Here is a 20,319-nt window from a genome sequence, read left to right as displayed (position 1 = left end):
ATAATATCCTTTTGCTTGCTTTCCCCATAATGAAATTGAACAGTTGTAACGAATGCCAGTTTAAAATTCGAGATATACTTGGGAAGATACGCCGCTGAATCTGTTTATCCATTCTAAATATCCCAAAGCTGTTGAATTAGAATAGAATAGAATAGAATAGAATAGAATAGAATAGAATAGAATAGAATAGAATAGAATAACAAAGTTGGAAGGGAGTTTGGAGATCTTCTAGACCAACCCCTTGCCTAGGCAGGAAACCCAACACTGAACAGACAAATGGTTATCCAACATTTTTAAAAAAACTTCCATTGTTGGAGCCTTCACAACTTCTGGAGGCAAATTGTTCCTTAAGATTTTAATTTTAATTAAGATTTTCAGAAATGTTACTTCACTCTAGTTGAACAGATCGTGAATATGCCTACATGGTTTTTTTTTTTTTTACATCCTAACCATTCCCTCCAAAATACTGTTCTCAAGACCACTCCATATCATTATAAAAGCTCTGCTCGTGTAATTAAGCACATAATTGTATTTTTTTTTACAACTCTGGGAGACATTACAGAAGAAAAGAGATTCCACCCAGAGGCAAGGGTGTCTACGGCAATGTCAAAATGATGCACAATGTCATGGCAAGAACCCTGCCCTGCTTCTATCCCTACGTCTGATGCAAATCTGTGAGTTGTGAGGTTCCATCGGGGTCTTCAGGTTGCAGGTCTCATCTTTGTTCCAGAGATAGCTGTTATCTATAGGTTGGTGGTCATCGGGATAGCCTTATCAAGATTAAAATGTTTAACCATACTCAGATGTCTCTAGGAATTGGGGGGTGGGGGCGGGCAAGAGGCCTATCTGTATCAGTAGTGGGATTCAAAAATTTTTACTGCTGGTTCTGTGGGCATGGCTTGGTAAGTGTGGCAGGGAAAGGATATTGTAAAATCTCTATTCCCACCCCACTCCAGGGGAAGGATACTGCAAAATCTCCATTCCCTTCCCACCCCTGCTTTCCAGCTCTGTTCTCCTATGCAAGGCAACAAAAGAAGACCCAGCCAATCAGCTGGGACTTGGGAGGCAGAGAATAGATGGGGATGGGGCTAGTCAGAGGTGGTATTTGCCAGTTCTCCGAACTACTCAAAATTTCCACTACCAGTTCTTCAGAACTGGTCAGAACCTGCTGAATACCACCTCTGATCTCTATCCATACAGCTGTGGTGATATTAACTAGGATATGGTATTGGGATTACCCGTAGTCCTTGACAATCCTTTATTTAGCAACCATTTAAAATTACAATGACACTAAAACAGTGACTTGTGACCAGTCCTTGCACTGATGACAATGTCATCCCCACAATCTTGTGATCAAAACTTGAACACTTGGCAACCAGAATGTTGTTATAATATTTGCAGCATCCCAGGGAGCACATGATCACCATTTGTGACTTTCCCAACTGCCTTCCCAATTTGTGACTTTCCCAACTGCCGTTGACAAGGAAAGTCATCGGGGGAAATTAGATAACAGGAGTCATCTACAGCATACAATGTAAGAACTGAAACAACCACTATGTAGGACAAACAGGAAGTCAACTGGCAGAACACATCCATGAACACCACCTGGCAGTCAGAAGGCATGATGAAAATTCTTTCATTTCACAGCTTCTAGACAAATCTAACCATAATTTGTGTGTGACCATCTTAGACCAGGCTAAGTCCAAAAATGCCAGGGGATTTCTAGAAGCCTGGCACTCTGACAAATCAGCCATCAGTAGATACATAGACTTTAACAACATCTATAGATGATGCAAAAGAGCCAGCCAGCCCAAAAGAGATAAAAAAGACTCCAGCTCCTCTCCACCAGTAATCAGCACCCAGATAGCAATAGCAACAGCACTTATACCACTTTTATAGTGATTTACAGCCCTCTCTAAGTGGTTTACAGAGTCAGCATATTGCCCCCCAACAATCTGGGTCCTCATTTTACCAACCTTGGAAGGATGGAAGGCTGAGTCAACCCTGAGCCTGGTGAGAATCGAACTGCCAAATTGCAGTCAGCAGAAGTAGCCTGCAGTACTGCACTCTAACCACTGTGCTGCCATAACAGATCAGCATAGATTAACTTCAAGGTTAACTTCAGACCAACAGTCAAGTAAACAATACCCCAGTCATGAATCTGCCAAAGAGCCATCAATAAACAGCCCAACCAAAGAATCTCTAAGATCACCCCCACCCACCCACACTGATAGGGCAAGCCACTAGAATACAAACTGACAGCCAACAGCACTCCTTACTGGCACCGATGATGTTTCCTAGTTAGGATAATGAAATATCTGCAAGAAAACATGCAAGCTCAGAGAGCACCAAGGAGGTTGAAATGCGTTCAACCCAGAGCTACAACTATTCTCCTTCATTGAAACTAGATTTATTTAACATCCATGTGATTCACTTAACAACTGCAGTGGTTTGTTTAATTACTGGAGTCAGAAATGTAATATAATTGGATGCAACTCACTTAACACCTGACCTGGCTAGCAACAGAAATTTCAATCCCAATTGTGGTCGTAAGCTGATTACCTGGACAATAAATGCTTCTGTTGAGCTGCTCCCAGTTTATTTTTGGCTCCGTTTGACATGCTGTTTGTGTTGTATTACTGTGTACATATGAATTCTGTGTTTTCTTGAAAACTGATCGAAAAATAGATGCGCGTCTTAAATATAGGAAACAGAAACAGGGACTTACAAAATAAACTCACATACAAAGGAATTACTTGGTGGTGAGCTCTATTAGTAGTCTGGCTCCTACAGTCCAGAATATTGAAAACAAGTCTTAATTTGTGCTTAATTTGAATGCTAGGAGTACTTAGTGTTAGGAGGATACTCATATTTTAACTACTGCCTATGTGAAAAGAGTAAAATGAACGAGTTTTCATTCAATTCTAAAATCCCATCATCAAAGAATAATTTGTGACCATGAATAAACTACCTGTCTCCTAAGTATGGTGAAAATAGATGTTAACAGAAATTCAATATTAAAAGAAAGGCTACATTTTCCCTTCTCCACCTCTTAGTTTTAATCCAGCTCCACACCCTTTTAGGATAAAAATGTTTTATATTTAAATTTCCCTTTCTGTCAGGTTTATAATGACTTATATGTCATAGTGAATGGAATGGAAGGTGATGCAATAAAGGAAATTGAATGGCATGTTAAATGTGGTTGGCAGGCATCTGGCAAGCTAAGCATAATTTCCAAGAACAACCTCTCCCGATGCCTGAAGAGAAAAGTTTTCAATCAGTATATGTGCTACCTGCTCTAACATATGCCAGTGAAACATGGAAACCCTATTTTCACAATTCGTACAAATACTAAGAATGGTGCAAAGAGCCATGGAAAAATACATGCTTGGCTTTACAAGACAAGATAGAAAGACCTGTATGTGGATTAGAGAACAAACTGAAGTATACGATATTAGCAAGAGGGTAAAAGAATTGAAATGAAAATGGGCTGGTGCAGCATAGCAAGAACTGATGGCGGGTGGGCCAAGGTAGTCATAGAATGGATCCCACTTGATAAAAAGCATCCATGAAAGCGATCTAAAACAAAATGGATCAATGACATCAGCAAGTATTGCGGGCCCTATTGGCAAAAGAAAGCTCAGGATTGTATAGGTTGGAAACAGAGGTGGTATTCAGCGGGTTCTGACCAGTTCTGGAGAACCGATAGTGGAAATTTCGAATAGTTCAGAGAACCAGTAAATACCACCTCTGACTGGCCCCACCCCCATCTATTCTCTGCCTCCCGAGTCCCAGCTGATCGGCTGGGTCTTCCTTTGTTGCCCTGCATAGGAGAACGGAGCTGGAAAACAGGTTAGTGGGGTGGGGAGGGAATGAGGATTTTGCAGTAACCTTCCCCTGCCATGCCCACCAAGCCACGCCCACCAAGCCACGCCCACAGAACTGGTAGTAAAAAAACATGCAGAACAGGCCTTCATCCTGCAGTGGATAGACAATGGCTAAGATGATGATGATGATAAGGATGATGATGATGATGATGATGATGATGATGATGATAGGTTGGTGTAGGGTTTGCTATGACTGAAAACACAGAGCACTGTTTTGTGAAGTGGGTTTCATAAAACTCTTATTTATGGGAATTTTGTGTGTGTGTTTGCTTGTGTCTGTGGGTCTTAGGAGAAGGAACCTTAACTTCTGTGTTAGCCATGAATTGTAAGAATAGGATTCTTAGGAGATAATGAATGCTTCTGTTTTAACACTGTTCTGTTTTGTGAGTTCATTTTGCCCTAAAAACAACATTTTTAAAAATATAAATAGGATTTCTACTAATTTTCTCCTCCTTGGTATGACTATGTATATATACTGATTACATCTAGGTGTGTTTTTGTTATGCATGCTTTTTACTGATACTACTATAACTTATCTGATACTAGTAAAATAGGATCCTAACAACATGCATACTCTCAGTTTACTGAATGTGGTCAGTAAAGGAAGAAAAAACTTCCTTCACTTTCTTTGTAGCCTGTAATAATGTGAGGGAAACAATTTTCAGACATTATGTGTTCTGAACAAAGCTTGCAAACAAAGCAATTCCTATCTGCACTTTGAAAAGCACTTCTGCCCCTGAGGCAAGCCAAACCTGTGAAAGTTCCTAAATTAAAATGCTAAACCAATCAAGGACATCTCCACAAGTGTATATAAGCATTCGCTTTGAGGTCTTGGGCTAGAGGACTGCACTGCTCTGCTTTGCTTCTGTTGCACCTGTTCCCTTGGATCAACCATCCCGTCTTGTCCCAATGACTCACCAGGTGTCAGCATCCAGGAATGCCTTCCTAAGGGGAAGGGGGTTTAGCTCTGTCTCTGCTCTTGGTGGATTTAGTGGACCAAGGGCCTATGTCTCCTCCGTGTACCATCCCATGGGCAGCAGATGTGGGGTCCATGGTTTCAGCAGTCAAAGCCTTTCTAACATAGGTGGAAGAGGAAGAATTGCGACTGGCGGTTACGAACCTGGATATTATGGTGGCTACAACTATGGTTGTGCAACTCCTGGTAGCCCTGCCTTTGTTGGCCCAATGGGTCATCATGGTCCTAGGGTTTATGATTCAACTGGAAGCTGTGGAATTTTTGGTGGATACTCAAACGGCAGGGGCGATCGCATCCATGGAGTTAGAATCAATGAGAAGCTTCTGAAGCCATTGCCCGTGGGAGTTGACCCTCAAGAACATATTCTACGAGATCATGAAAGGGAAGAGATGAAAAACCTCAACAACGAGTTTGCCTCCTTCATTGATAAGGTGAGGAAATAGGTTTCTCTTTGACTTGAAGTGTTCTAAAGAAAAAGGTAGTAGTCACATTAGATATGTTAACTATTTCACCAGGTATCCTTTCAGCTTTTGGCATACATTATCTTATCTCTTAATATACTTCGGTCTATTCTTTTTTTAAAAAAAAGTCTGAATTTCCACATTTTCTTTCATGCCCATTTTTACTAGATTGTTTAGCAATAAAATTTCAGTAACTTAAAATTTAATATGTTGATCACTCGGTTACTTAACTCAGAGAACCGTTCTAAAATGGAGAGATCCATAGTAGAGCTTCTGCTGCTTCTTAAGCAATCTTGGTCTGTGTTAGCCAGAATACAAAGCTATGGCACTGGGGGAATCTTCTTTCTCCTTTCATATTGGTTTACTTAAGGAAGCCATTCAATATGCCGCCTATAACACTGGAACAATTTCTTGTTCTGTTGGAGGAAGTATCAGGAAGTGAGGGTATAGGTTCCTGATGAGCTTGATCATCTGTGAAATACACAAGCCAAAATATTGTACACTCTTTGATTTATAGCATTGCAAGCTTTTGGGGGTTACTGGTGGGAAAAATTCCCACTGTTACTCAAATACATCCTCTTTGGGCTTCTTTTTTCACTCTAAGGAGAGATTGCAACATAGAACTAAAGTCTAAGTGTTCGCTTTTCAAAGTTGGCAACCAATAACATTGACTCAGAATTATTCAATAAAGAGCAATGTTAAAAAATTGCTTCTTTTGAAATGTGAATCTACTGCGTAAACCAAACCTTGTGCCCAGTCATGATCATTCTCCCATCTATTGAATCATTAGTCTGTCATTTGAGATTCTACATCATGTCATCATTTAATTTTTTTAAAAAAAATATCCTTCAAATATCCATTTATTTTGTGCCCAAGTTTCCTACTATTCAATCTGGTATACAACTTCCCTATGTATGCATATTTATCAATTATCTACCTATCATCTATCATCTATCTATATCTGTCCATCCGTCCATCTGTCCATCCATCTACCCACTCACCCATCCATCTACCCATCCATCCATCCATCCATCCATCCACCCACCCACCCATCCATCCATCCATCCATCCATCCATCCATCCATCCATCCATCCATCCATCCATCTATCTATCTATCTATCTATCTATCTATCTATCTATCTATCTATCTATCTATCATCATCATCATCATCATCTATCATCTCTCTATCTCTTTGTCTCTATCATGTATTATTTATATCTGTTTGTCTGTGGATCTATCTATCATCTATCATCTATCTCTCTATCACTCTATCATCTATCTAACATGTACACACACACACACACACACACACACACACACAATTTCACCAAATATAATATGTATTTTTGAGCCAGAAATATGCCAATTATTACCACACTCTTGGCTTTGTATTTCTACTTATATAGCAATGGATTTCATTTAGATACTAAGCTAGAGGAAACAAGATTTTGTCTGGCATCATTATTTTCATCTGATCCTTTAGACTTTTTGTTTATCTCTGTATTCTTTCTTTTTCTGCTTGGAACTTTAATTTACTTTTCTAGGTGAATGTACTGAAAGGACTTTTCTTTTGGAAAGGATTGATAGTTTACAAATGAAACTAGCTTTAGTATTCTAGGCAGTGATGTCGATTGGAAAAGCAAATCAAGAATGTAGAATATGTGCTCTTTTAATCTGTTTTGGATTATTTTATTTTTTAATACTACATAATGCACTCTTGCCAGTATGATATATACCAGATGGGTTGGATTTTGGCTCTCAGCCCAGCACACTTGCTATGAACCATAAGAGATGTGTTCCAATCATTGATATTTATTTATATTTTATTTAGATCTATTTCTACAACTGCGCATCTCAGCAGTACAGCTCTGGAAAGCTAAGAAGAATTAAAATAAAATATAAACATAATATTAAAAAAGTATTGTTTCCAACCATATGAAAATGTCTCATGAAAACATCTTCCATCATGGGCTCAATTACTCTTCTGGCCCCCATGCTTGGGAAAATTAATATGGGAAATTTCAATATTGAGAAACAATAGCAATTTTGACTTATCTACAAAGCTGTGTTAAACATTTTACTCAGGAGTGGGATACGACAGGGTTAACTACCCGTTCGGGATTTACGAGCTTCCCTGCACTGTGAGCCACATGCCTGTAAATCGTCATCAGCATGCTGTGTGCAGAGAAGCAGCCTTTGAAACAGCCCTCTTTTCCTGCTTTTTTAACTGCAGCTGTGCCTCGTTCAGCAGCTGAAGTTGAAAAATCAGGAAATAAAGATCAGGTAAGAGCCCAGGTGGGCAAAAATATCAGCAGACATAGAACTAGAGCTACTGGTTCTACAGAGGTGGACAGAACTGGTAGAAACCCACCCCTGATTTTACTGAGACTTAGGCTTTCTAGAACTTTTCATACGTGACTTACTTTGCTAGCAAAAATATGTTTACAATGTGCATTGTTATATGTGCTTAATATGCATTTTGCTGTAAATGTTTATGCTACTTAAAATATCACTGGACTATGCAATTCAATACTAATAAAGTTTGTAACTCAGCTTACTCAAAGAGAAAAGGGTTCCAGCAACAACCAAGCAAACCACTGTGATGCCAAACTGATGATGTATTAGTGATAATTAGGTCATTCAGATGCTACCATTAGGTCTTTGTACTCCAAAGTCTTTTTGGAATCACAGTATGTGATGATAACATTGACCACATGTGTATTTGGGTCCCTCTTTCCTTTTCTGCGGATACACAGTATGCCTCATTGTTTGTCTTGGAAGTGCATATCCTAAAGCTCCAGAACTTCAGAAGATTGGCCTCTGGTCCCAGAGATCTCTAGAGGTTAAGAAATTGTAATAATAGAAGTAAGAAATTAATAAACACATAATTAGAGAGGAATCATATCCATAATTAACTATATTTAATTTTAATGAAATTTATATAGGATGAAAGCAGACCAAAGTAAATTTCATTTCAGAAATATAGTTAAGTCTTGAATCATTCTCTAATTTATGATATTGTTGGATTCTGGTTTATGAAATAGGTCCGAAACCTAGAGCTACAGAACAAAGTACTTGAGACCAAATGGAACCTTTTGCAAGAACAGGTCATTCCAGCCAAGAAAAGCCTGGAACCGTGTTACAACAACTTCATCAACAACATGAGAAAGGAACTGGAGTGTTTATTAAATACCCAAGATCATCTAAGAAACGAAAATGTTGCTATTGAACAAGTGGTGGAGGACATCAAGTGCAAGTAAGGGTGATCAGGAGGGGAAAAAAGACATACTCTTTAATGTTCTCAGCTGGAGTACCCATTGGCACTAACATGGAGCTAAGTAACTCATTTTATTCAATACTTTCGAAGCACATAGCAATTGTCTCAATTAAAAAGAGGAGACCAGCTACGCAAATTGAAATAAGGTTTTTTTTTCAACTTTTGCTTTCATGCCTTGTGAACTGGAAAATATTTAAAAGACTTAAAAAGGGAGTTAAAGCAAGGTGGAATTAATGTAATATAATCTACAGGAGGTAATGTCCTGTAATGCATTCATAAAAATCTTGAAAATTCTGTATAAACTCAAAATTATGTTTTCCATAGCCCACAGTTCTCAAGTCTCATGTTCTTGCAATACTTCCTTATCGTTTGATTATAAGAACTTTTAAATATGCTTCTTAGATTTATTTTTGTTCTCTAGTCCAAATGGAATTGCCTTTTTAAAACTTTCCAGCATAATTTAAACACTGATTAAAATATCTGAAAATTGCTGTTGAATTATGATCAATATTTAGAAGGTCTATAAATTCCTTCCAATTGTACAAAGAAAACTGTTCTGAGCAACATTTACTAAATAAACACATTTTTGATGCTCTTTCTGCTAAAAAACGCCTAATGGCACTTGAATGTTCAATATTTTGTCCATGTCTCACAACAATTTCTATGATTTTTTTTTTTGAAACATGTAAGCCAATCAAATAACCACAAGGAGGGATAAATTAACTTGCTAGTGAGCAATGCTCCATTGGATGGAATAAAAAATACTTTGGATTCTTTTACAAAAGTAATTGAATAACAATCTCTTTAAAATTTTTAACCTGCTTTTATTATTTCTATAAATAATTCAAGGTGGTAAACATACCTAATAGTCCTCCTTCCTCCTATTTTCCCTATTACAACCACAATCCTGTGAGGTAGGTATGGTTGAGAGATACTGTCTGGCCTAAAGTCACCCAACCACTCAGTGTCTCTTGGATTCTAGACTGATGCCTTAACCACTAGACTAAACTGGCTCTATATTAAGTGTAGCATGTCTATGTTATTAACATTATATAATATGTATTTCAGGCATTTCAATCATTACATAAAAAAGAAAATGATAACTAATGGACAAGAAAAGGAATGGACAAGGGCATTCAAAATATGTAAATAGCCTAAGCAATTTACTTCATATCATTTTATGGGAAAGGTAGTCTTTAACCTTTTTGGCTTGTGATGACTCACAGAGAGTTATGCTTCGAATGGTACACAGCTCTTATTCCATGTTTCCACAGATATGAACAGGAAGTCAAAAGACGTACAGATGCAGAAAATGAATTTGTGCTGCTCAAGAAGGTAAGATTTCTGGATTAGTGACTTAAACTAACTAAAATTCTACTGCAAAAGAAGGCCTTCCTCCCTTCCTCCCTCTCTCTCTCCCTTCCCAGGGACCATACCCATTCTCTATTGCTGTAAGAAATCACTTACAGATTATAGGTAATCAGAGTTGGAAGGGACCTTGTAGGTCATCTAGTCCAACCCCCAGACTTGCCATATTCCCCAATCAGTGATTCTTAAGGTGCCATTTTACCTATGATAGATGGACCTCTCTCTTTTTTTCATCAGGAAATGAAAGGCATCCTCACATTTTCATCATAGAAAAAACACACAAAGTGGTCTGTTTTGTCTTAACCTCTATCAAAAGTAAATCTGCTAACAGTGTGCAGTATCCAGTATGTAGCAGTATCCAGAACACTGGGAACAATTTAGATCCCCGCATTTTGAAAAGTATAATAGAGCCGGAACAAATACAGATGACGGAAATCAAACACAAACTAAAGAGGGTTTCACTCATGCCCGCAAAAGGCCTGTGTGAAGATCCTTCAAGACACCAGTAGGGTGAAGAGGCTGTTCAAAATCTCATTCCAGAGGGCAGGCACTGCTACAGAGAAGTGATCTTCCAGAGTCCTGATAGATGACATTTTTAAAATCAAAGATACCAGAGCATGCCAATTCTACCAGATAGGTTTGGCCATGGAAGACAGGCAGTCACTCAGGTAATCAGGCCTGATGCCATGTTGGGCTTTATAGGTAATGATCAGCAACTTGAATAGCATCTGGAAGTAAACTAGCAACTTGTGCAGCTCCCAAAGCAGAGGTGCTCACCATTGCCCACAATGCTTCATTATGAACCAACAGCAGCTTCTGAACGGCCTATATGGATGGCATTAAGCACAGTGCGAACAGAACTGTGAGGTGACTTAAGACAGGAGTGATTGTCTGAAAAGCCCCCTGATCTAAGAAAATCTGCAACTGGCACACCAGATGAAGTTACACAGGCCTTCCTGGACACAGTTGCCAGTCCAAGAAGATACCCCAAATTGTGTGACATCCTTGAATGGGGGAAGATAGTATGGAATATTTGTCCTACTTTCCTTTTCTATTTCATCAGACTTCCTTGCTGCCTGTTTTTATAATTTATGTTGCTCTATTTTGAGCAAACCAAAACCCCACCAGCTTTAAAACTGGTTTACCTTTCCACTTCAGTCAGCAGCCTCTCCAGTGTTGTGAATTGAGGGCATTCAGTTAAGCCAAGGCAGGCTAGAATAGATCCTTTGGGATAGGCAGCTGGATCTTTAAGTGAAAATGTCAGGCTCTATTTATCTCCGGTTGCACCCCAAGGATCTACCATCTTGCTCTGTCTAATGATAGGGTTGCCTGGACCTAGACAATATTTCCAAATTGAAAAAATGTTTAATTAACTTTTCTATCATCTTCAGGATGTAGACTCCATTTCTCTGAGCAAGTCAGAACTGGAGGGGAAAGTACGTTTGCTCAGCGGAGAATTGGAATTTCGCAGTGGTATCTACGCGGAGGTAAGAACAATCCTGGGATTATTTTAGATAGAATTGACTCACCAGGGAAAGAATATGAACATGTATTCCACCAGTACAAACAAATTTTCTTGTTAATTTGGATTTCGCATGCCACCAGGAATAGGAAAGACAGGAATCCTTCTTACAGTGATCTATAATTTTCTAAATAAAAACAGTTGGATAAAATTAGATTCACAGGCATTTTTTTCATCTTCCTGTATTCATTATATAAAAAAGCAATGCCCACTGATGGACAGAAAATGGTAAGATTACAAGAAAGGAAAATAAAATCTCTTAGAAGTGGCTCCAACTCTGTCAAAATAATTTGCGAAGGGTCCCGTTACTTGGATTTACTATTGGTTGATTAATCTTCATGGTCGCAGTTTATACTTATTGATTTTGTGGATTTTTTTTTTTTTTAGTTTTCATTGTCTTTTAAATTTTTAAAATTGTTTTAGAATTGTAAGCCCCCCAGAATCACTTGGCTGTAGAAATTAGATAAATAAATTAGGTTTCCTATGAGCGCAACCAAGCAACGCTCCTAGAGTTGGGTTGAAGTATCTCAGAATATACTTCCCTCAAATGGCTTGACTCCTATAGGAGCGAATGTCCCTCACAGTATTTTTTTTTTTTGGGGGGGGATACAATGGTAGCCACCATTTTTATTTCCAGCATGCCTCAAAACAACCTTAGCCTTGAGCAATATGAGAAGGCAAAATAGTCACCAGGATGACACAAAATTGTCACTCCAAGGTGCAAGCCAAACTTTTTTACCATTAAGTAAAACAATCATGTACTTTGACCATCAAGGGAAGAGGGACACAACAGAGACTTTTTCTGTATCTGCATTTTTTTCTATTGCCTTAGTTATAACTAAGTAAGTAAGTAAGTATATTACGAATTATTGCTATTTTTTTGTGTGTGTGTGTATTATATATAATATAGTTGTCAGGTTCAACTTGAGGATGGCATGAAAGAATGTTAATTTATTTGGTGCTTTTTGAGACTTAATAGCAATAGCATTTTATATACCACTTCACATTGCTTTTCAGCCCTCTCCGAGTGGTTTACAAATGTCCACGTATTGCCCCCAATGATCTGGGTCCTCATTTTACCAACCTTGGAAGGATGGAAGGTTAAGTCAACTTTGAGCTGGTCAGGATCGAACTCCTGGCTGTGGGCAGAGTTTGCTTGTAATATTGCATTCTAACTGCTCTGCAACCACAGCTCTTTTAATGTTTTGACAGTGAAGCAATGGAAGGGCCAAGAGGCACCATCATTGGGTACTGCTTAGGACATTAGTTGGTCTCAGTCTGGCCTGGTACAAGCCCAGTGGGAAGGATTTTAAAAGACAGGAGGAATATACAGTATATAGAGCAGCAGAGGTTTTGTCAGGAAAATAATCAGTTGTAGTGGCAACGTTCTTATTCAGAGTTGAAGAATATGCTTCACTAAATCAGCGAACAGGATACTTTCACATATTTCATTTAAAGTAATAGCTTTGGGGAAGCCCCTGTTACAGTCAAGTCATATGTCATGGTTTGGTTTTATGTCACCCTGAAGCAGGGGTGGGATTCAAATTTTTTAACAACCAGTTCTGTGAGTGTGGCTTAGTTGGTGGGCATGGCTTGGTGGTCATGTGACTGGTGGGTGTGGCCAACTCAACATCACTCACATTGAGGCACGCATCTCCTCGCCTGGCCTCTCGTGACTGTGGGACTGTTACGACTGCAATAGTCGTAAGTGTGAAAAATGGTCATAAGTCACTTTTTTCAGTGCTTTGAATGGTCACTCCACACAAGCAAAGTACCAGCAAAGGAGGGGAAAAAAACTCCAGAGAAGTTCCTGAGACAGGAAGTCTAGTCCTGCCAAGAACGTAATAAAGGTTAACGGAGAGGCAGTTTCTGTAAGCAACACCAGAATGTTTCCTTCCTGCCTTACAGGATTAGGCCAGTAATTTCTTCTAACAACCGGTTCTCTGAACTGCTTAGAATGTTAACAACTGGTTCTAGTGAATAGGTGCGAACCTGTAGAATCCCACCCCTGCCCTGAAGGTGTGAGAGCCTTTCCTACCTGGTTCAGCCACAGATTTTCTATGATTTTGCAGGAATTAGCACAGCTCAGTCACAATGTTTATGACACCAACATCCTGTTGCAAATGGACAACAGCCGAGACTTGGACATTGACTGCATCATCAAAAACGTGGAAGCATGGTATCAGAATGTTGCCCAAGGGAGCAAAGAAGAAGTTAATGCTTTTTATGAAAACCGAGTAAGTTACAGGGGCATGCGGTCTTTGCATCTGTTTGGAAAACTATATGGGTCTTATGGAATTCATTCCATTTTTCAAATCCTTTCTCTGTCATTCTCCAAAACATCTCCTTGGTTTGTTCCAGAGGAACAATACTTAATTCACGAAATATTAATGCATGCTCCTTTTTCTCTGTCCCACCATTTTTGTCCACCTAAATTTTTTCTTGACCCTGTTCTCTTTAGCATGTCCCTTAGGTCAAAACAGGCTGAAGTTGGGAATGCCTAGGAACCCCACTGAGAACTTTTGTTTATTAAGGCTTTTGGATTGTCCTCACAATCCAATAGGAACTTATCAAGATGTAAATGACATGTGGTGGAAATATTATTAACATGATTTTTTTTAAAAAAAAAATTGTCTTGGATATCAGTTCCAGGAGCTTCAGCAACAAAGAGGAAAATATTCCCAAACTCTGAAGATCAACCAGCAAGAGATCGCAGATCTGACTCGTCTGGTTCATAAATTGCAGTCTGAACATGATATTATAAAAAAACAGGTAGGGGCAACCCTGGTGTGTTATTCCTCATCCCTTTGTTTCAATATACCTATTGTCATTTCTGAAAACCTCATTACAGAGTCCAAACTTGTCAATACTTTTTGTGAATGCTTCCACGAGGGTTGAAATATGCTGTTTATGTTTAGCACTTAGTAAAACATTGGCAATTTGTGGAAATTGCCATTGTTATTTTTAATCTCAACTGCCCTCCATAATAGCATTAGCACTCCTGCTGGTTTGCGTACCGACCCTACAACTTCACACATGTCAGGAATATTTATATCCTCTATTTATGTCAGGCAACAGGACTTCTTTGAGTTAAAATAGTTTAAACAAGAATAAAAGCAAGCCTGGGCATCTATGGGAAGATGAGTGGTATTTGTTTATTTATTTTTTATTTATTTATTTTGTCAAGCATGTTTTAGATAACAGATATAGTTGGAAACATGATTAAATGTACATGAAATGGGTACGAATAATAGGGGACAGTAGGACGGGGACAGTAGGCATGTTGGTGCTCTTATGCATGCCCCTTACAGACCTCTTAGGAATGGGGAGATATCACACATACATGCGCATCATAACATCATGAAGCGACTGACCTGAATTATGTAATTTGCATAGTTTGTGTGTGATGGCATTGTGACATGCATGGTGTCACCATGGCTTCCATCAAAATGAAATGGTATAGGTAGGATTTCCTGTATGAGCAGGGGGGCTGGACTAGAAGACCCCCAAGGTCCCTTCCAGCTCTATTCTGATTCAATGGATGGAAAATCCTATAAATATAAAATTCCTTGTTTCCCCCTAGATCAGGGGTGTCAAACTCAAGGTCCATGGGTGCTTAAATCTGGCCCACGGGACTGACCTGGAAATAGCAAAGGACCAGACTGCAGTGCCTCTGCTAGTGAAAATCCGATGCATGGGGCCACATGCAGCCCCATATGGCTGGTTTTCAGCCTGGATGACCTCCTGCAGCACCCTAATGGCCAAAATGGGGCACAGAGGGGACCATGCATGGGTCATGTGTGCCGTCCCATGCCCCATTTTGGTCATCAAAGTGCTACAGGAGGTGTTCATCCCATCTCCCCCACCCAACCAGCCCACAGAGGAGAACTACAATGCTGATTTGGCCCTCAAAGAAGTCCAGTTTGACACCCCTGCCATAGATGTAAAGGTAGTGGTGATTTTAACAGATTCTCTTTTCCACAGTTGTTCTTGATTGGTTTCATTATGAGACTATAATCCTCCTCCTGTTTGGTAGAGGACAATCTCTATTTGAATTAGTAATTTAAGCCCCCTTCTGTTTGAGGAATCTTCAACCAAGGTCAAATTTAAAGATAAGGAACCAGAAGATGGCAAGACAGGGGCCCTGAAGTTGTCCATCAATGGTCAATAACCTGAGCAACAGGCTTAGCAGGCATGGAGGTTGCCTAGTTAGTTTTCTTCTCCAAATTGAGTTGTGATCTATTTTTATTGACAGCGAAAGCTATTACACACAAGTAAGTCTACAAGCAAATCTACATTATTTTTGGTCTACTTTATTTGGGAATAATTTCTCATTTTCCTCACAATGGATGATTTGCCAGTCTATTCCCTTGATCCAAACTTGTGAGCGAAGAAATTGAAAGTCAAGAAACAGAGTTGAAAATGAATACAAAGAATGAAAGAAAGCACTGATATTTGTATGGCTGGGTTTCCATATTTTTAATGTTTACTGTTCTTACTGTAGGATACTAAATTCCTCTTGCTTATTGAACAAGTTGGATTTTGTGGCCAAGTTCTTTGTGTTTTTCATTTCTTACATCCTATTCCAATTTTTCTGTCTATATTAGTCGCTTCATTTTTCTCTCTCTTCCTATCAGGCCCTCCTGGACAGTATTTTTCCTTCTGCTCTTTCCTTTCTCTGTCGTTGCAATTATGGTGATTTTCATCTTTTTTTTTAATGTGGATGTTGCTTTCATTTCTTCCTTCAGACATTTTCAACCTAATGTTAATTTCTGCTTAGCTCAACTATTGTTTCATTTTGATTGGATGCTTTCTCACAATTCTAAACTCAAAACACCGAAAACTTAAAACGCTTCTCAATTTTTAGCCTTGACTTTTTTTTTTTTTTTGGCTATTGGCTTTTCCTTCAAGTCCACAATCTGACATGCTAAAAATGCGTTTCTTTTTCCTTATTTGCGTTATTACAAACGGGCATGCACTGCAGTGCCATTTTCTCATTCATTGATTCAGTGTGGACTTTGCTTGTCTGTTCTGAACAGGTTAATGCTTTCCAAACATCCATTTGTGAGGTTGAGCAGCATGGAGATTGTGCTCTGAAAGATGCCCGGGATAAGCATATCGATCTGCAAACTGCTGTACAGAAGGCCAAGGATGACTTAGCAAGGCTGCTAAGGGATTACCAAGAGCTTCTGAACACCAAGCTCGCTCTTGACATTGAAATTGCTACCTATAAGACATTGCTGGAGGGAGAGGAGAGCAGGTGACTATGAATGACATTCAATGTCAACTAAAAAGATGCTGCTTTGGTCTTTTTAGCTGCCAGCAGAAAGAGAGTGGGGGGAAAATAATGCATTCTTCAAATGCCTCAGATAATCGCTTTGGCAACCGAAGCTTCTGACACACAAAATTATTACTGGAGAGCATGATTGATGACTCTTGGCTATGGATGTGTTCTCGTTGGAGAATATACATCCAGAGAGTAGGGGGAAGACCAGGGTCAAGGGTGAAATGAATGATGTGTCAGAGTCTGCTGCAACCGGGAAACGCCGACATGTTGACTCCTAATAAATCAATCCTTTTTACTCTGAGAGATGTGGCTAGAGACTTATGATTTGAATGGGGGTGTATGTCGGAGTCCTGACATTCAATATATCCCAAATGAAATGTGAAACTCCTTCTGATTCTTTTCTCCTCCTTTTTAATTCAGTCAACTTTGTCAGCTGAGAAGGAACCTAGTATTTCTCCCGAGGCAGAAATTCGTTCGTTAAATAAACTTTAGCCACAGGGCAAATTCTGTCTTGAATATTTTTTTTTACAGTAGTATCCCCTTCATGGACTCTAGCTTTTTCAAGGTGGAAATCTTTTAGCTAATGTTAGGTTTGGCTTTCAGGTCAGATCTTTGGCATGTCTATAATTAGGCATGAAAGATCATATATCTTTGTATTCGTTCTTCCTACTGCCCACCCCCCTCAAATAACCTATGGTTTAAGACAGTTTTTCTTCCTCTGTCATTGTTGGACATAAACCAGTAGATTGATGTGTCAGGATTTAATAATTGTATATAGCTAGTCCTCAATTTATGGCCGCAGTTGAGCCCAAAATTTCTGCTGCTAACTGAGACAGTTGTTAAGCAAATTTTATCCCATGTTATGACCTTTCTTGCCACAGTTGCTAAGTGAATCACTCTGTTACACTACTAATAGAACTGTCAAGTGAATCTTGCTTCCCCATTGATTTGGCTTGTCAGGAAGTTGCAGAGAAAGCAACCACCTGACTCTGGGACACTGCAAATGTCATAAACGTGAACCAGTTGCCAAGCATCCAAATTTTGATCACATGACCATGAGGATGCTGCAACATTATTCGTAAGTGTGACAAACATAAGTCACCTTTTTCGTAAGGGTGACAAACATAAGTCATCTTAACTTCGAACCATCACTAAACAAATGGTTGTAAGTTAAGGAGTACTGTATTTATGGTTTTCTGAATAAGCGTATTCCAATAGTTTTATAAGCCAAACCCGCCTCAGATAAAATGAAGAAAAATTAGCCAACTTGTTTGGGGGCCCCAATATGCTGACTCTGTGAAACTGCTTAGAGAGGGCTGTAAAGCACTATAAAGTGATATATAAGTCTAAGTGCTATTGCTATTCCAAAATTACAATTACAAAAGGCCATGGGCAGGACAAGGAACTGGGATGTCTTTCTGAAATAAGTCATCAGGCTACCTGATTGTAATGGAATCTTCTTTTTCCTCCCCATAGGATACACTTAGGAAATCCTGTCTGTATAGGTAAGTAAAAAGCATGAAAATATGGTGGGTTATATCATCAGTTATAGGCTTTTTAGGGACTGCATGTATGCTATAGTTCCAGTTTGAGCCAGCTGGTATTAAGGCACCAGATTAGAAATGGGGAGACCGTGAGTTCTAGTACCACCTTAAGTATAAAGCCAATAGGGAGACCTTGGCCTTGTCCCTCTCTCTAAACTGTAGGAAGGAGCAATGGCAGCACATTTCTGAAATCTTGCCAAGAAAACTGCAGAGACCTGCCATGAGTTAAAAACTGACTAAAAAACAACAACACTTCTGTTGGGAAAATCAAGATTAGGATTTGTACTGGTCCATGTTCATCAGTTGATGTGTGTATATCTTTTTGGTTATTTATTATTACTTTCCTATCCAGCTATCAGTTAAGGTGGATCACATCAGTAAAAATAGAAAAGTTAAATCCAAATAACCTTTGCACAATAACAATCTGTTTAAAAGAAATAAAGAAAGAAATACCAACAACCTAAACAAACTCCAGAGTTAAAGACTTGGCAGGAGAGAGGCATAGGTTTTCTAGCTAGTATGACCAAATAGTTGTCTTTTTATTTCTTATAATTGGCTTATTCCCATTTTTGTGAGGGTTTTTTTTTAGAGGGAAAACTTTTTCTACAGCAAAGCTGTATTTTTTTTTTTAGTTTACTTTGGAAGAAGAGTTAGAAGGGATTCATTTATCACTTTCATTATACATCCTTGAAAGTATTAAAGCAATCATATTTCAAAGATAAGGTGGGAAATAGGTTTCCATAGGTCTCTGGATCACACAAGTTGACTTTTCTACTTTTTCTTACAGATGTGATCAAACCCGGAACAGAGAATGCAGCTGGGTTCCCATTTTCAAGTGGATATGGTCCTCTGGGTGGAGGATATGATAGGAGATTTGGTAAAGGATATGGAATGGAAAGTCAGGGGAGAAGCAATAGGAACTACAGCTCCAGAAGTACTGGATTTGATCAAAGTTTTGGAAGGAGCAATACAGTTCCCAGGAATGTATCAGCAGATACAGAGTTCCACCAAGGAAGAGGGCATAGCTATAGGAATGAGTCCAGCTCTGGTAATCTCTCTGCAGGCGTGTGCCGCCCCTCTACAGAAGAGGCTGGTAGAGGTGCTGGCTATGGCCCAGGTGCAGGATTCAGCACACGAACCGCCCATGGATCCGTCTGCGGTGGAGAAAGGGGATATAGGCCTACGGCTGTGGTAGGGAATCTCCCCGATGGAAGCTACCCCCGTGAAGGTTATGAACCCTCAGGGACTGCTCCATTTGGAGATGCGGGGTGGTGCTCTAGGGCAGGAGCCCCAAGGGGGGTTGCAGCTGAAGGGAACCTGGCCTCTGCAGGTGTAGGTGCAGCAGGGGGTGTGTGTTACTCTGGACCAGCAGGAGGTCCTGCAACAGTGTGTTACTCTGGATCACTAGGGGCTCCTGCAAGGGTGTGTTATGCGGGACCAGCAGGAGCACCTGCAGGGGTGTGCTATGCTGCACCAGTAGGAACTTCTGGGGTACTGTGCTACCCTCAGGCTGTAACACTTTTTTAAAGAGATTGGGACAGTCTTATTTTTAACATTCAGCAATCCATCTACTATAAAGTTGGTCATAGATCCTGACAGCACAATAAAAATTCTCCTAAACACTTTGGAACTATGTCCATGACTAGTAACCCATTCTCTATTTGTATTTTGGTGAATCTATTACTTTAAGCGAGATATTTGCCACAGAATCATTTTCTGTCAAGTCCACCATTTTTCCATATATTTTTGGCACTGGCTTTTTTTTTTTCTTAAACATACTCTTACTAAAATTTTATACTGATGTTTTATTCACAAATTTGTATTAACTGGAAAACAAATGCATTGTTTTAGGAGAGGGGCTGCAGTATTTTTTTTAAAGCTATTCAAACTACTTTTTTTATTCCAAATTCATTTTATTGCTATAGCTAATGCAAGCATACATTTGACATTCCAAGATATTCATTCCCTTCCGATGCTTAGATTTACATTGCTTTC

At 39.3% G+C, this 20,319-nt stretch overlaps 1 protein-coding gene across 1 annotated transcript; it reads left to right on the top strand.

The window, feature by feature from the left end:
- Positions 1–4,784: 4,784 nt before the first annotated feature.
- On the top strand, positions 4,785–19,937 carry LOC113445512 (keratin, type II cytoskeletal 4-like). Its single transcript, XM_026714724.2, has 9 exons — positions 4,785–5,294; positions 8,371–8,582; positions 9,878–9,938; positions 11,363–11,458; positions 13,566–13,730; positions 14,140–14,265; positions 16,533–16,753; positions 18,257–18,285; positions 19,112–19,937. The coding sequence occupies exons 1-9, from the start codon at positions 4,797–4,799 to the stop codon at positions 19,849–19,851; spliced, it is 2,148 nt and encodes a 715-aa protein (XP_026570509.2). The 5' UTR covers positions 4,785–4,796; the 3' UTR covers positions 19,852–19,937.
- Positions 19,938–20,319: the final 382 nt, after the last annotated feature.

The sequence above is a fragment of the Pseudonaja textilis genome, chromosome 2 (assembly GCF_049901715.1).
Source record: "Pseudonaja textilis isolate UNSWEBS1 chromosome 2, rPseTex1.2, whole genome shotgun sequence".
Classification (NCBI taxonomy): domain Eukaryota; kingdom Metazoa; phylum Chordata; class Lepidosauria; order Squamata; family Elapidae; genus Pseudonaja; species Pseudonaja textilis.
The sequence above is the reverse complement of the archived record's forward strand: the minus strand, read 5'-3'. Positions and strand labels throughout refer to the sequence as shown.